The sequence below is a fragment of the Eleutherodactylus coqui genome, chromosome 5 (genome assembly GCF_035609145.1).
Source record: "Eleutherodactylus coqui strain aEleCoq1 chromosome 5, aEleCoq1.hap1, whole genome shotgun sequence".
Classification (NCBI taxonomy): Eukaryota; Metazoa; Chordata; class Amphibia; order Anura; family Eleutherodactylidae; genus Eleutherodactylus; species Eleutherodactylus coqui.
Window position 1 is genome coordinate 89,608,428 of NC_089841.1, and position 18,117 is coordinate 89,626,544.

General features: G+C 42.9%; 1 protein-coding gene across 1 annotated transcript in view; it reads right to left on the reverse strand.

The window, feature by feature from the left end:
• CMYA5 (cardiomyopathy associated 5) overlaps positions 1-12,229 on the reverse strand; it is a 63,603-nt gene extending 51,374 nt beyond the window's left edge. Inside the window, exons 1-4 of the mRNA XM_066602834.1 lie at positions 12,013-12,229; positions 8,337-8,932; positions 4,133-6,045; positions 1,176-1,271 (exon numbers count right to left, since the gene is read on the reverse strand). Coding sequence (XP_066458931.1) covers positions 1,176-1,271; positions 4,133-6,045; positions 8,337-8,932; positions 12,013-12,131 — 2,724 coding nt within the window. The 5' untranslated portion in view covers positions 12,132-12,229. The remainder of the gene's footprint in view (positions 1-1,175; positions 1,272-4,132; positions 6,046-8,336; positions 8,933-12,012) is intronic.
• Between the last annotated feature and the right edge of the window lie 5,888 nt (positions 12,230-18,117).

Here is an 18,117-nt window from a genome sequence, read left to right on the forward strand (position 1 = left end):
GGACGTAAAAAAAGAGTGCACAGCTAATAGTTATACATTCACTTCATATTGATGAATGTTATGTCACAAAGCCATAGTTGGCAAATGTATAGAGACTAATGTAAAATGTGATGTTATAATGACCTCTAGTAGCAAATGTGTATTATTGCAAAGTATTGCATATTCTCTAATTAGTTAGTTAGTTGCAGGTCCCGTGATTTAGGTCCTGCAACTTACTGAGAATGAGTGTGTGACGCAGATAAGTTTTAGTGATACAGAGGCAGTGAGCATGGGCCCCTCCAAGCTGACTCTGCTGGGTGAGGGAGCTGCTGAGGGCAGAGAAGTGCACACTTAAAAAGTACCTGCAGATCGGGCTGAGAAATCCATCTTCACCTCACTGCATAAAAGGCATAACAGTAGGGGGTGCTCCATCCAGCTGTGTCTGCACCTCTTCTCTATAGATCAGCTGCAGACACAACTGTTCCTATATTTCAGTTTTTTATTATATACAATTTATTTTTATTAGCCCTGTGTCCCATCACCCCCTGGGGTTTTACTTCTCTCCCTGCTCATATGCTACTGTCCCCCAGCAGTGTGCTGTGAAAGATGACTTGTCACTTTTTGACTCAGAAACTTGCAGAAATAGCAGTTTCCATGGCAGAATTCCGCTCGCAGAATTTGCCCATTGACAGGGCAAATTCCACATGTGGATCTCTGCCAAAAAATTTTCAGTCAGAATTCACCATGAGAAAATTATGCAATCGATTCCGCCGTGGGAACATACCCTTAGGATTGAGAAAACTCAGATTTGGTTACATTGTAAATAACCAAAGACTATTCAAAGAGAACTTATGCTAACAATGTTAGGTTGTCTACAGCATGGCGGTCACTTTCGGCTAGGGCGAATCATACTTGTAATAGAACTTCAGGATCTGTAACACTGTTATATAACTTGGTTAATTGTATCACTGTCAAACCCTATTGCTTTGAATCTATTTAGTATTGAATACTACTGTAAATACTGCAAAGTATGCCTCTGGATTCTCTGTTCTCAAACCCCTCCATGGTCTCACTACACAATGACACTGTATGACTAGGCAATGTTGGAGAACACAAGACTACACCCATCCGACAAGCTCATGAAATGGTGACTAGATTATCCACAAAGAAGAAAATGATGTAAGAAAACTACTTACTTCAACTTCATTAAATAACGCTTCTACTCTAGTAACAAAATCTTCTGTTTTCAATGAACTTTTCTGCAGTTTCTCCAGGAGACCTTCCAGGTTACTCTGCGAATAAAGCAACCATTTATTGTAAGTACTGTATAATGCCTGCCACCATTCACAAAAATTGGTGAACAATCTCTTACATTTACCGTATTTTCCGGACTATAAGGCGCACATAAAATGCTGAGAATTTCTCAGAAATAGAAAGTGCGCCTTATAATCCGGTGCGCCTTATATATGAACCCGACAGTAAAGAAAGGGGTTCATACAGGATCCTTTACCTCTATCGTGGGCGGCATACCACAGCACACACCATGCTCCTCCCCCCCCCCCCCCCCCCCGTGCGCCTATGAATTTATTCTTCACTTGGGTTTTTACAGTACAGGTGCTCCCCGACTTGCGAACAGGTTCCGTTCCGGGAGCCCGTTCGCAAGTCCGTTTTGTTCGCAAGTCAAACAAGTAGTAGTATGGAGCGGGATCGCGGGTGGATCCTGCTCCATACAACGTCGGGTGCCGGCTGTTCTTACAGCGGGCACCCGGCGGCAGCAGTTCCGACGAGCCGCGCCGCTTGTCAGAACTGTTAACACTTTAAATACTGCTCTGACAGCGGTATTTAAAGTGTTAACAGTTCTAACGAGCGGCGCGGCTCATCAGAACTGCTGCCGCCGGGTGCCCGCTGTAAGAACAGCCTGCAACCGATGTTCAGGGGGCCCGTACAGCGTCCCACGATGAGATCGCGGGACGCTGTGCGGTTGCTAGGCAGCCGGGGACCTCCTGAAAGGCCCCAGGGCTGTCTATGCAGAGTGCCCATCTAGCGCACGACTTGCTAGGCGCTCTGCATAGACAGCCCTAGGGCCTTTCAGAAGGCCCCTGGCTGCCTAGCAACCGCGATCTGACCGGACAGGCTTCTATCAGGCTTGATAGAAGCCTCTCCGGCCCCTGCACAGCACTAATGTGCTGCGCCTTATAATCCAGTGCGCCTTATATATGAAACAAGATTGCTTATAATGCGCTCATAGAAAGTGCGCCTTATAATCCGGTGCGCCTTATAGTCCGGAAAATACGGTACCTTTTTTGGTAAGGCACTTATCTGTAATATAGTCATATAACTCAATGATGACTAACATGCCAGAACATGGGAGACGATAATCTAGTGGTTATCATGCAACAAAAAGTCATCCTCTTGCCTGTTAGTGTCACATGTATAGGATGTGGCATCCAATCAATATTGAGTCTGTCAATATTGATATTGTCTAACACTATCCCAGACCCCTCATACATTGTAATAGAAAGGCATGTAGGGAAATGTGAGAGGCAATGTAAAAATTACTTTTTAAGTACTGTGATGTGGTGCTCTCCATACGTGACAATGAGAGAGATACTATTGAAGATGGTATCCAAGGTGATGGGAATGGGTGCTGTGCTCAAAGATTACAAGTTATCCCCTATCCACCTGATAGGGAATAACTTGCTGATCAGTGGGGTCTCATCGCTGAGACCCACACCAATCTCGAGATCAGGAGTCCAGTGTTCCCCATTCTCCTCACTGCAGGGTTACTGCACCCCCTGCAGTGAAGAGGAGACTGAATGGAGTGCCGGGCATGCAGACGCACTAGCACTCCATTCACTTTCAACGGCACTGCCGACATACCTGGGTGGCACTGTGAAAAAAAGGAGTCACTTAATCTATGAACAACTCCTATTTACAGTGAATGGAGGCAGTCAGCCAGCGGAGATCTCCGGCCACTCCACCTCCATTCACAGAACGACTATTGTTCCTGTGTAAAAACAGTCACCTCCGATAAAGGTACCTTTAGGACTCATTCACACAGGCATATGCAGTTTCAATCCATGAAATAAGCAACATTTTCACAGACTAAAATGTGATTCCATTGACTTTAATAGGATATTTCGGTGCATAATGCAGACCGAAATAGGACATGCTGTATGTTTGAATACTCCAATGCAAATCAATGGGTTTCAGTGCTTAATACAGAGCGCATATACGTCCATGTGAATGAGTTCCTAGTGTGTGTGTGTGCGCGTCTAAGATAGAGAAATTAAATTGTGAGCCCCACTGGACACACAAACTGATGTGAATGGTGACAATCTCTGTCCAGTTGGTGCTATATAAGCAACTGGAAATAGCTATAGCAAAAAAACTTGGTTATTGAATAATGAAAAGTTAAACATTTTTCCAAAATACTTTTTGTAGTAATTGCTTCCTGTCCATAAGAGAAGCAGGATGTGTAAGAGAAGTGCGGTGCTCTCATTGATTTCAATGGGAGTGAAGCCTGTACTCCTACTTCCTATTGGGACCACCAATGATGACGCTCAGCCTGCAGCAGGCCGCATGATGGGCTGTGGACACGTCTTGAGCATCGGACTCCTGTCAATCAACTACTGATGACCTATCCAGAGAATTGGTCATCAGTTCAAATAGCCCGAAATACCACTCTAAATAGGTTATCCCATCATAGACCAGCCCTTCCAGAATGCTGATTTAGCTGGGGAAAAGTCATGGCTGTTGCAGGAGAAATGTAGTATTACATGATGGCCATTCAGGCTGTCTTTGCAATACAAGGACAGCTAAAAGTCCACCTATTGCAGCTCATGGGGGACCCCATTCAATGGCATCCTTATGCCATTATAGGTTCTCTTCTTGGAACAGCCCTTTTAAATCAGTATGTTATTACAATGTAATAACTTAATTAAAAATAAATGACAACTTCAGCTGCATATCTGTACATCTCTAGAATAGGAAAAAACACCTGAAATCTAATTAATGTAATTAGAATAGATGTACAGGCTCCATCTTCCTAAAAAGTACAACTCTAAGAATACAGCACATTATGTACATACATTATATGTATGAAATGAGTGAATTATATCAGAATACATATATAAATAGATGGAACACTCACCGTCATTTCATTCACTGTGGTGTCTAATGCCGTGACATCGTGGTTCTTGTGGTCTCCAAAGACCTTATCAATGGCAACTATTGGAGTTTTGCAAGTATTGCAATACGTATCAATCTGAGCCTTTCTCTCCTCAGATAAGGAAGTTTCTAATGTATCTTCTGATTTCTTTTCATGTTCCACCATCACAAAACCAGATTGCTCATGTTCAGGTGTGGCTCGTTGGGTGGCATCAATTAGCAGTTCACTCCCTTGTCCCAAAGACTCTTGATCTTCAAATGTTAATTCTTTTATGGAAATGTCATCTTCATCAAGGTCATCAGGAGACACAATGACATAATCTAAGTCTTCAGCATTTTCCTCATGTCCTATACTTTTCTGTTCCGTAGTCACCGATACAAGCCCGTTTTCTGCTGGTGGTATCTTATAAGTATTATTCACCAAATCAGAGTCATCATCCAGCTGAATCTCGTCTTGCCTGTGCAATGACTGATTTCCCATCTTCACTTTGTGCTTATCACCTACTGATTTTTTTAAATCAACATTAACATTTTGCACATGATCTAAACTATCGAGTAGTGAAGGTGATTTTTTGTCTTCAAGGAATACTTCTTTCTGGTTTGTGTCTTTCTCAACAAGTGACCCTTGTGACAAAGCTTCATAACTTAAATACTGTTCCTCTTCACTGCCTTCATCACTGTAGAACTCGTCGTCCTCATCTGAATTTTCACCTCCCGCTGGGATCTCATCCTTAAGGATAAATTTTTCAAAATATACTCCTGTGCCATCATCATCTGAAATTCTGCTATGGAAAGTCTGTACAGAAGTGGTACTTTCTGCATCTGATCGGTCATGTTCATCTTTGGATTTACATCCTCTGGCTTGTTCATAAAGATCTGTATAAAGAAAAGCCAAGGCAGGTGGTTCTTCTAGGAGCTCAGGGTTCAATGGATAAGAAGTTGGGAAAAAAAATGACTTTGTCAATACTCCATCTTCGGCACTAAATAAGGATGCTCCATTTTTCACTTTTTTTTCTGCATCTTCGTCTATGTTAGATTTTCCTGGATCAGGAGCCTCTTGCTGTAATATGATTGCATTATCATCCAAAAATACACCATAAAACGATTCATCTAGATGCTGCAGTAGGTAAGAGTCTTCGTTGTCAAATGATGGTTCACTCTTAATGGAAGGACCTTGTTGTTCTCCTTTAACTTTGACCGCTTCATGTTCTTTATTCAAGCTTTCAGAAGAAGGCTCTATTGATACCTTGGGGTCAACTAAAGTAAACTTTTCAAAGTAATCTATCTCATTAACAGTTCTATCTATTTGTATATCTAAAGGAATTACAGACATCTCTTCGTTTATTATCTCATCAACATTTTCGTCAGGTTCTTCATAAGTTTCTGGTAGTGATTCATCCTCAATACAGGGCTGCTTGGGTATGAGTAAAGGGTTCTCTTCTAAGTACTCTAGTTTATCTTCCATCTCTTTGCTTGCCTCCTGATCTACAGAAGATATAAGATCTGGCGCCATGATGTTTAATATTTCTGACCCATCTGAAACGATACTAAACACGTTTGATTTTGTGTTAGGAGGGTCATTTAGGTTTTTTTGTGAGGCATCTTTTTGAGGATTGCATAATCTATCTATGTTTTCTAAAACACTGCTTAATTCTAAAAGTACAAATGGTGGGTAGCTGTCAATATCATTCTTACTTGATGTCATTTCACTTCTACTTTCATCCAATGATTGTAGGACACGTCCCTTTGGTTTTGTGGCACTCTTGGTGTCATTCTGAGGATGTTGTTTCACTGTCTCTGCCACTGTTTGCATTTCTGGCACACTCTTTGTTGGGCACATGGCTGGAGCTCCACTGTTACTGTTTAATTCAGATGGCGGGGGTGGTTTGTCCGGTTCTGCAGGATAAATCAATAATAAAGAAATCAAAAGAGTAAATGCAAATCACACATTTCTTACATATTTTTGGATGTTATTAAATTACAGTGTTGCTATACTGCTCTGTCTGCATCCAGTATCTCCCATAGGGTATGCATGTAAAGCTGATGCACATCTTAAAGGGCCAGCATGCACACCCAGCTTTCCAGTCTTTAACCAATCCTATAGCTTCCCAGTTTATTTAAGGCACCTTTTTCCCCAGTGGATCCTGCCTGAGCAATAGGTTCTGTGAAGGTGGGGTTGCTCATTCCTCCTTAACTTTTGTTTTTGACTCTTCCTTATTCACCCAGCTTTCCTGACTTCCCCTATCCTGACCTTGGCTTGTTTTTTACTATGATTTGCGCAATTGCTGCCTGACCCAACCCTCTGCCTATCTCTCTGTTTTGCAAGAACTCGGTCTGTCTTGACCTCAGACTATGATATTGACTACATCTCTTCTGGTCCCCTAGGCACAACCCTCAGAAGGAGCCCAAAGTCAAATCAGTTAGTGGCAGAATAACAGTGGGTCCACATCCACTGCATGATATCCTTCATATATTATGATCAGTTGATAGTTGGTGTGAATGATCATGAATAAATGGCACCCTCACTCCTATTTGTACCTCACAACATTTCCATTTCCAACATGGCCACGCGTGTGTTTATCTCCACAGAGAAAATAAAGCATTTAAGGAACTAGGTACCCTGACAATTTATAAGGGTAATGCCTCTTGGGTTAGATTAGATGTGAAATTTTTCCACAGCAAACTACTGAAATCTGAAGAAAAATCTTCATGTAAATGTGTGGATATGCCACTGCAGCTTTTCATGTGAATTATGCAAACAAGAAACAGAATTTCTATTTTTTGGTCACTGGAAGAGACCTCAGAGCCCCCAAAAGCTGTGTGTATCCCAAATTGTACAAATAAAAACTACAGATAACTACAAAAAACTGCATTGAGAAAAAATGTAAAAAAGTAATGGGGCTCCAAATTTAACAACAAAAAGCAAAACCGTAAAAATCAAATGGCAGAATTCCTTTTATTCTCCATTCTGCCTCACTTAAAAAAAATGTATAAGTTTATCATTATATTACATGGTGCATTAAATGGTACCATTAAAAATTACTACTGAAATTTAAAAAAAAGTTATAGCTCTGGAAAAGTGGGGATGAAAAGCCAACCAAGAGTTGTTAAAATCTTTTCTACTTTGCTGCTATTGTAGTTCACTGTGAGTTTTCCCTGTGGACAAATTTGCAAAGCAAATTCACAGCATTTCTGGTAGTTTGGACGTGTCCCTTGTACCATGCAGTTGCCATGAAGTTCAGAAACAATAGAAGAGATTTGATGTGTACTTCCCTTTGGTTAAAGATAGAGCACCTCTATAACTCTATGTATGTGTTATGTATGCTGCAGGTGAGGATTGACCTCCAGCTAATGTAACGGATGTGGATTCTACATATGCATGTAATGGCTCCACGGAAAGTTGTTTCAGGGTTCTTGCCCTTTATCAGGGCAGATCAGGGCATTGGATGTCTGGGTTACAGACTCTTGACAGGTTTGGTAGCTGTGGAGATTGCCAGGTCAGGCAATGCTTCCTGGAAGTAAAGATATGCAAATTGGCTCTTTTCCAGAAAATAGGAACACAGTCTCTCTAATGCAACATATTGGAGGTAGCTACGGCTCTTTTCACACTATGGGGACCTGAAATAGAAAAGCGCTATTACACCTGTCAGTTTTATTTTTCATAATTTTTGCAAAACTACAACAGAGAAAAACTGCAAAAAATTGATGCAAAAATCAAGATAAACCCACATTAGCTCTTTTAGGTGATCGCTTCATTATTTTAGGCAGAAGAGTCTTTATAACTCCAGAACTTTAAAATGAACAGTATAAACAAATGAAAAATACATTATTTGCCGCAGTTTTTTGGTCTAGCGTCATTTTGCCCATATAACATAATACCGTAGGTGATTTATGTGGCATATGGAATAGACATCCTATTGGTCTGATGCTGCAAAAAAATATGAAAAATGAAGCCTTTTTTGGTTTGACACCCAATTTGCAGTCTTTGATGAAAAAGGCTGAACTGTTTACTTTTCCACTTGATTAATGAGATAAGACAAGACAGTGGCTTACTGCTTTGACAGGTCATTTACCCTGTTATTTAAAGGGGACATTATGTTCATCCCATCTGTTTTTCTAGAACAGATATTAATGGATGATATCAGAATATCAAGTTTTGAACTCAAACACTGTTGGCTTTTACTTACCTGGAACAGCACATGTTGGTTCTTCTGCTACCTTGTCTGGTAAGGTGTTGGAGGCCTCGACTGCAGAAGATCCTGCTTTCTCATCTGGTGGTTTATTTTCTGCACTAGAGTCCTTTTCTGGTACATTAGGGTTTTCTCCTTTACAGTCTTTAGTATCCTTTGTAGAAGGATCCGGATTGCCAGCTTCTTCTGTGTGGGTGGACAGATGACGTTTTGCTTTTTCCAGGGCTTGCTTAAAAGATTCCCCCATATTATCAGCAGATGCTTTAGGATTTTCACTGCTCTTTTTATGATGTGATGACTGCCGAGCAAACTTTGCTGATGTTGAAGGTCTGATTCTCTTTCTCCGTAGCTTGCCCTCGTTCATAATGAAGATAACCTTTCCAGGGGGGGTTCCAGCTGATGAACTTTCCATGCTGTAGACATCCGAGGTGGTGCTGGCTTCTGATGCCCATGGTGTAGAGCATCGACTTGAGCCGGTCTCCCAATGTATCCCACTGTCTTCACACTGAACTGTGACCATAGAGAAGGCTGGATTTGACATGAGGCATTGGAGCTTGGGTTTCACTTCGTCAGCGTTTACAGCTTCCTTTAAACTGGATCAAAGTCAAGGTGAAAATTTAGGACAGTGATGAGAAGAAGACAGGCATTATTAATCGGTCATACTAATTAATCAAGAAGCCAAATATGTTATACTTAGAGAAACAGTAGGGTACATTGATAGTTATTAAAGGGGTTGTACAAATATTACCAATTTTATACCCTATCCAAAGAATAGGAGATAACTTGCTGATTGATAGGCATATCATTGCTAAGACCCCCACTGATCCCAAGATGTGTCCCCCACAGTGTATGCTCACTGTACACCAAGAGTGAGGAGAAGCATTATTGTAGTACTGCTTGCGCAAGCGGGCTGCAGCTTCATTCACTTTCAATTGGATTGCAGAGATAGCCAAGCAGCAAGCACTCAAGCGCTCCATTCATTATGACAACACTACAGGTGGGAGAAACATCCCCACAGTGATGAGAAGAGGGGGGACATAGGACCCCTGTTCTCAGGATCAGTGGGGGTCGCAGAAGTGAGACCCCCAGCAATCAGCAAGTTATCTCCTATCTCATGGATAGGGAATAACTTGTAATTCAGTACAAACCCTTTAATACCATATATTAGCTACCCATTTCTGGGAGCAAGCGAGCAACATGGACAATGATCTGATCATTTAGACTAGAGCTACACAGCGACTCTGGTCATACAACATGAAGATCGCAATGTCTTATTCCAACATTGCATCTAATGATCATCAGTGAGGTCACTTGCAATTTTACGTGACTGCGAATCATCATCAGTCACAAAAATCCCAAACTTTTCAAAGTTGCATGCAAGTTTATCAACATAGACTCCAATGCAAGTCGCATGTGTCCGCAACCTGCGTGCAATTTGCCTGTCTTTTAGCAGCTAAATCACAGCTTTATAACTGTTAGTATATGACAGCGAGTTGCAGACATGTCACAGAGATCTCTTGTTCTTGAGGCTTTTCTGAGAATTGGTTAAGATGTTGTGCGACTAAAGTTGCTTCCAAGTCACTATCAAAACAAGTACAAGTGAAAAGTGGAGTAGTTGCTCATGTTGATGTATAGACAGCAATATAAATTTGGTCTGCGGTAATACATGTTATAAAGGCAAATTCCTTTATTGGTGTTCAAACATTAATTACGGTGATTGAGATAGACAAAAACAAATAGGATCTAAGGCTGCCAAGATCCACAAAACTGATTGGAACACGCAGTACCCTCAGCCTTAGTCAACATGTAATATTTCATCTTTGTAAACGTCAATGCACTCATGTTACTTAGAATTTACTACCTTAAAGGGGTATGACAGTCGCAGCAAATAAAGGATATTCTTTCTACAATTTCTCAGTGTACTCTCTCTTAATTCCTCATAGATTTCAAAATCAGTTCTAGCTGGTATTCACTAGAAACCTTCATTGTTTCCTTCCATGCGCATCCAAATCAGTCCCGGTCATGTAATGGACACTCGAGTGCACAGCTTCTTACAGTACTGTGATAGAGATGTGCTTTGTAATGAATGGCTTTATCATTTTTAATGATTGGAAATAAATTAGCAGGCAAGAATGTTTTTTTTTTATTCTAACCTATTCTATACATGTCACCTGGAGTGTTACATATATATTCAGTTCTAGGTGAATTTTTGTAAATAATCAATGGTCATCTCATAGTAAGGTTCACACCAGTGCTATTACTTTCCATTGTTCGGCTCTGTGCTAGGAGCTGAGCAATGGAAAAACAGTCAATGCGCTCCATCCTGCTTTCCGATATTTTTCTAGAGAAAATAGCATAGTGTGCTGCACTGCTCTGGCCGGAATTTTGTCCCGGATTTGCACCAGAGGATCCAAACAGTCTCCAGTGCAGATGTGAACAGAGCCCGAGATATACTGATCAAGGAGTCTACAGTTGTAGTGCAACAATGCTTACATGCCCTCTCCAATAGCATCCATGTGTTGTACAGTCAATGGTGCTATGCAGACATGCATTTTCTAACACGGACTGACAGTCTATGTGAAAAAAAAAAAAGTGGTATGTCCTACCAATGGGTATACCAAAATGAAAAAATAAAGCACACACAAATCACATCCGTCACCCATTTTTTTGGATCATTCCTGATTAGAGATGAGCGAGCATACTCGCTAAGGGCAATTACTCGATCGAGCATTGCCCTTAGCGAGTACCTGCCCGCTCGGAAGAAAAGATTCGGCTGCCGGCGGCAGGCGGGGAGCAGCTGGGGAGAGTGGGGAGGAATGGAGGGAAGATCTCTCTCTCCCTCTCTCCCTCTCTCCCCCCCACTCACCGCCGCAACTCACCTGTCACCCGCGTCGGCAGCCAAACCTTTTCTTCCGAGCGGGGAGATACTCGCTAAGGACAATGCTCGCTCGAGCAATTGTTCTTAGCGAGTATGCTCGCTCATCTCTATTCCTGATCCATGCTAGAAAGAGAATTGGGTCTCCTTCTCTTTTTTTTTTTTTTGGACATGACTAAGAAATAGATGATGCACAAAAGTAAAAAAAGGACACACACAATGCATGCAGATGCAAATGGGCATACGCACGGATTGAAAGCTGTGCATTTTTCATATTTGTCTGAATAAGTTCTTACTGGTCATTAGACCCTATAATAAATATTCAAGGACCTTATAGTGATAGGAAATAATATAGAGTGCTTGTAGAACTAAATACAAATTTTTTAACTCTATGTATTATCTGACAATTTCTTTAAGTTTCACATTTGCTTTAGAAAACCAGAAAAGTCAAATGCATAGCTATGACACAATGCCGGAAATATGAGTAGCATACATTATGTCACCAAAATCTCATCTGCAAGCAGTACACACAACTGGCACATCACACATGACAGCATAGGATCATTATGTGACCAGCTTCCAGAATGGCAGGGGAGGGGCAGGAAAATATTCCCCAGCTGTCACTTCTGATGCATCTTTAAATAGAAGAAAACCTTTCTACAGACAGTACTAGCCCTGAAGTAGCACAGTTCACATTCAGCCAGTTGTTTGTTAAGGGGATCTACGAGGTTCAGTGCTACTACTCTAACAGGTGCAGTGCTCCCCAAGGGCATTTTTCGGGGGCCTACGTCAGCATACCTCTGTTTGAGATCCTCGGCTTCTTCATTGTTGAGGATAGTTTCAGGTACAATATCCTCCTCAAAACAGAAGGAGACGTCAGAAGCTTTATCAGACTCAGGAGGGCACAAACTTTCCATTCTTCTGCGGTCACGTCTTCAATTGGGGTGCTGATTGTTTCCCCAAGATCAATTCTCTCCTGATCTCACTGGGGAGACTGGTGTCATTGCAGCGAGAGGGGCAGTCAGTGGCTTCTATTCTCCTGACTAAGGGGAGTCTTAAAATAGACAGCAAGAAAACAGAGTCAAACGCACACATGCTATGAGCACCAAGTACTGCTTGACCTGCCCCTCCTGTCCCTGTGCTGGGTCCTAGGGCTAGAGGTGTTGTATAATGCAAAATACTTCACATTTTTTGTTTTTAAGGAAAACTATTAAGAATTTCTCATAAAAAATAATACATTCCACTAAAATGTTTATAGGGGTCCTAAAGCATTCAGTATATTTACAGAGCGCATTAAAAGGGGTTGTCGAATTTTCATACACTCTACTAAAAAGGTATTAGTTAAATGTGGGGGATCTGCTTATAGGATCCAAGTTTGTTGGCCAGAGTAGAGAGAGTTTACAAAGAGCGTCTCTTGTACTGGAGGACCTGACCTGTCCTGTATCACACAGACAGCACATGCACATCGTGTAATACTTATTTTTCTCTGTGGTGGCGCTGCAGGGAAAATTAACATTTACTTACAGGTTTTGTAAGGGGGGGAGGAAGCCAGCTTCTAGGGGCTAAGGAAATACCTGCCTGATCAGGCATGGATCCCGTTCCGACCACGGCACAACTCCTGTACTTGAAAATGATCCATCATGCAGATGATAGGTTGAAAATGTAAAACTTTATTTTAATGCATTTAAAAAGCCACAAACCTATATTTCAGACTGTTTATGCATTTCAGATGGATTGATCAACTATCAGATACACCGGTTTTTCAGACAGACAGACAATGTATTTGCCTTGGAACGCATTACCTGCTGGGTGTTAACAACAAGCGTTCTCTTATTAGGTTATCACTGGTATCTTCAGTTAAGATATCTTCACCACCAATAGGTCACACCATTTATCACAAGTAGGTATTGTCTAAAGCAGATAATCCCATTAAGGGTTAAGGGTTTAAAGGCCCTTTTACACATGCTGACAGTCTTTTGGACCACTGCACGAGCGCTGATGTAAACGCTAAGGTCATCAGCGCATTCAAACAGAAAGACTTACCGTCTGCTCAGTGCTTCCGCCTTCTATGGGAAGTGCTGAGCCTGAAGCATTCACACAGAACGACAAGCCAGCGAATGCCAACAAGGTTTTTGAAGCTGACTGAAGTGTCAACTTAAACAACTGCGAACAAGTGAGTGATTTTTTTTCCCTTTCATATTGAATTATCGCTCACTTTCGCTCATTTAAATGAATTTTGAGCAACAATGGTTGTGTGTAAACGGGCCTTAAAGGGGTGGTCTCGCGAAACCAAGTGGGGTTATACACTTCCGTATGGCCATATTAATGCACTTTGTAATGTACATCGTGCATTAAATATGAGCCATACAGAAGTTATTCCACTTACCTGCTCCGTTGCTAGCGTCCTCGTCTCCATGGTTCCGTCTAAATTCGCTGGCAGCTTGCTTTTTTAGACGCGCTTGCGCAGTCCGGTCTTCTCCTTTCAGCACGAGCCGCTTCAGTGTGCTCCCCGCTACAGCTCTTCTGCGCATGCGCAGATGAGCTGTCACTGCTCGGGAGCGCGCTGGAGCGGCCATTCTGTACCATCCTCTGTTAGAGGAAGGTGCAGAGCTGCCCAGCTGTCCGGAGAAGCCGCCCAGCTGTCCTGCCGTCCAGCTGTCCTACCGTCCAGGTAAGTGATGGGCCGGGGGGGCTGCCGCTGCGCTGGGGGGGCTGTCGTCGCTGCCGCTGCGCTGGGGGGGCTGTCGCTAGGCCGGGGGAACTAGCGCTAGGCCGGGGGGGGCTGTCGCTGCGATCGGGGGGCTGTCGCTAGGCCGGGGGGGCTGCCGCTGCGATGGGGGGGCTGTCGCTAGCCCGGGGGAACTAGCGCTAGGCCGGGGGGGGCTGTCGCTGCGATGGGGGGGCTGTCGCTAGGCCGGGGGAACTAGCGCTAGGCCGGGGGGGGGCTGTCGCTAGGCCGGGGGGGCTGTCGCTAGGCCGGGGAAACTAGCGCTGGGCTCCGGGGCCTTCACCTGGGCTCCGGAACCTAGCGCTGGGCTCCGGGGCCTTCACCTGGGCTGAGGGTCTAGCGCTGGGGAGCCGGGGGCTAGCGCCGGTTACCTGCTGCCTGGCGGTGGGTGACTGGTCGGCGGCTGCGGGGCGTCCGGTTGCCATGGAGATTACAAGCATTTGAATTCCCCGCCTCCAGAGATGACGTCATCAACAGAATCACGTGACTGGCGTCTCGGGAGCGCGCACGTCGGGCTGAAGCAAGGGCTGTACACTTTGGGAGAAGAACCGGCGGCCATCTTTGGAAAAGTTTTTAAAAGTTGCTGAAACGCTGGAACAGTGAGTAGAAACCGGCTTTAAAAGTCATTTAAACGGGTGCTTAGTTTTGTATGCTGAATAAGGGGGACTGGGCAAAAAAAAAAACTCACTGCTTCCTCGAGACATCTCCTTTAAATCTGTGATTATACACAAGCTTCAGTACAGATCCAAAATGTTTTTTGGACAGCAGCAGCTTCCTTCACGGTGTTCTTCCATGAACGCTATTCTTGTTCACTATTTTCTAATAGTGAACACAAACAGAGGTTTTTGCAGTATGTAGCATCTTCTGTAAGTCTTTTGCTGTTACCTTTGGGTTTTTTTCCCACTTCTTTCATGATTGCCTGTTGTGCTATGGGAGTGATGCTAAAAGGATGTCCACTCTGAGGGAGAGCAGCAACAGTCCTGAATTTTCTCTGTTTGTGGATTATTAGAATGCACATAGGTCTTTAAGCAATGCTTTTAAAGAATTGTACAGTTTCAAGTGTCTCTATAGCACATCTTCTGAAAGTTGTTTGCATGGTTCACACTAATTGATCTTTCTTGAAAAGAACAGTTTAGCAGTAACCAGGCTTTGTTTGCCTTTATTTAATGGGCGAGGCACCTGTAAAACCCACACTTTTGCCAATTAGCACTTTGAAAAGTCATTAACACAGAAGTTCACTTAGCATACCTTTATACTGAACAACTCTTATTCAGATAGTTGATAGAAATGTCACTGGAGCGTACAAACAACAGTTGTTTGAAGACTTTTACACAAAGTGCATATTGTACGAGGATTTCAATGCAAAATCTTTTACAAGTCATTCAAATACGAATGGCTGTGACTTTACACCAGGTGACTTTTGATCAACCAATGAGCTGAAATGAAATGACTAGTCAGCGATGTATCGCTCATCGCCCTGTTGGTGGCCGTGTTTACACACAACAGCTGTCATTTGCATTTTGAGCAATAATTTGGATACTCATCCCATACAAAGCCACACTTAACTTTTCTCCTTGCGCTGCGGATGATTACTCACTGTGTTCAATAAAAGACATGAACTGTACAACAGTTTGTGTATTAACATCAAAGGTCGTTAAGTTTACATCCTGTCTGCGGGGTATTTAAAATTACGTCATGTAGATGGCACGGGATCAGAAGCTGAGCCCGCAGCGGGAGCCAGCTGTTACCGATAACCGGTCTCCCTCTGCAACAGCATGGGTACATAAAAACAGCGATCCCCGCTGTAAACCCCCTACATGCCACAATCTATGTAGATTGTGGCATGTAAAGGGTTTATAGAGGGAACACGCTCCCCCTCTGACGTGATGTAATCGCGGAGGGCCGATGGGTTGCTATGGCAACACGATGCCAAATACCAGCATCTCGCCTTGCCATTGCCCATGATTGCTATTGTGAGCGATAAGGCATTGTAGCACAGAAGTCCTGCAATGCATTATCATCGCTGTTATGGTTCACATTTCCTGCAGCGATAAATAAAGCAAAAAAAAAAAGTGGAAAGTTTAAAAAAAAAAATTTTTTTTTTTAAACCCTTTTTGCGCATTGACCCCTGGTTGTGCATTTTCTTTTTTCTAAATGCCACGTTTGTTATCGTTGCATAAGTAATTCCCTGTACAATAAATTGAACACAGTATTTATCCTGCACGACAAAAAACCTAAAAATAAAACCCTAAAAAAAAAAAAGGGAGGCAAAATGTTTACTTTCCTTGTTTCGTCTCCCCAAAAAAATGCAATAAAAGTGATCATAAATGCCGCGTGTACTCCATAAGGGTACAAAATAAAAACTACAGCTTGTCTTGCAAAAATCAAGCCCTAACAAAGCTCCGACCATGGGTGGGTGGGGGGGGGGGGGGGGGGGGGAATTTATAGGACTTTGAATGAGGCAATGTAAAAATAATTTCCCCGAAAAAATTGTTATTGTGCAAAAGTGAAAAAAAAAAAAAAATATATATATTATTTTTTGTATTGTCGTAATAGTACCGACCGGCAGAAAAAAATGTATCATGTCATTTAGGGCTTATTTAGACGACCGTATATCGGCTCTGTTTTACGCCGAGCCGATATACGGTGTCCTTGTCTGCAGGGGGGGGGGGGATGGAAGAGCCAGGAGCAGGAACTGAGCTCCCACCCCTTCCTCGCCCCAATTTGCAATGGGAGGGGTCTGCACTGGGACTTAGCTCCTCCCCCATCTCACCCCCTCCTTTTGCAAATAGTGGCAAGGGGCGGGAGCTCAGTTCCTGCTCCTGGCTCTTCCATCCTCCTCCCCCTGCAGACAAGGACACCGTATATCGGCTCGGCGTGAAAACCGAGCCGATATACGGTCAGCTAAATAAGCCCTTATGCTGTATGATTTAGTGCTGCTTCACATGAGCATGAAGCGTGTCACGGCCACAGCACAGCTGAAAATCGCGTGAACGGGCGTTAGTTGTTACGCCCGTTCAGACGTCTGAGTGCGGCGATTATACGCTGTAACAGGAATACCGTTTGGGGGGGGGGGGGGTTGCTAAACTGTCTCCCCTCTCTGTACCTTGTCATCTGCCAGCAATGGGAGGGCACACTAGCTCCTGCAGAGTTCCGCCCCCTCCCATTGCAGACAGCCGGCAAGCGGCAGAGAGGAGGAGGGAAGGGGATGAGAGTTTAGCAGTCACACTGCTTATCTCCCTCTCACACGCTTTTCCCCGGCAGGAGTCTATGGCAGCAGCTGTATTCCCTTCCAAAAACATAGTTCCAGAACCATCTTTCCTGGCCAGAGGAAATGTGCACCATATACGCTATCCTTGCCAGTCAGCTGCTTTTAAGCATTGGGAATACGCCCATCTGAACTAATGCATTGGTTTTCAATGTTTTAGATAGGGAGCGTATATCGGGTGGCCGTGAAACCGCGGCCAATATACGCTTGTGTGAACAAGCCCTTACGCTGTAAAAAAAAAAAAAAGGCAGAATTTTTTTTTTGGAGGGCAAGGATGGAAAGAAGTTTTACAATACATTATATGCACCCAAAAAATGGTACCAATAAAAATTATAGTCTCCGCCATGCAAAAAACAATCCCTCATAATATGGCCATGTCAATGGAAAAGAAATTTAAAAAAGGGTTATGGCATTCAAAAATGCAGATGAAAATCCCCAAAAAATCATTGTATCCTCATTGCCAAAATAGGACATGTCCTCCAGGGGTTAATTCAGTGGGATTGCGTTTCTCTACAATTGTGAATTTGATAATAATCAGACCAAAATTTACCAGTAATCAATACAGAAATCCAAGCAGTTTTTTTTTTTTTTTTTTTTTTTTTTAAACATTGGTTTTTTTTTTTTTATTGTCATTTTTCATTTGAACATGAATAAATGGTACATAGGGAACAACATGTCTCGCATTGTATACATACAAAGAGTAAACAGTAGAGGAGCGCAGTTTGATAACTCTAGAGTGTAGACTGTATCACTTCTCAGGAGTTCCGTTTATAGTAGTGTTATGAGTCCCTAAAAGGGACCAGCTGTAGGCAAGTCATTTCCTGGGACACAGTCTTTGAAAGCAGTCCTGCAAACACTTGATATCCTCCTCGTGATACTCGTTAGCATCAAACCAAGTAACATAAAA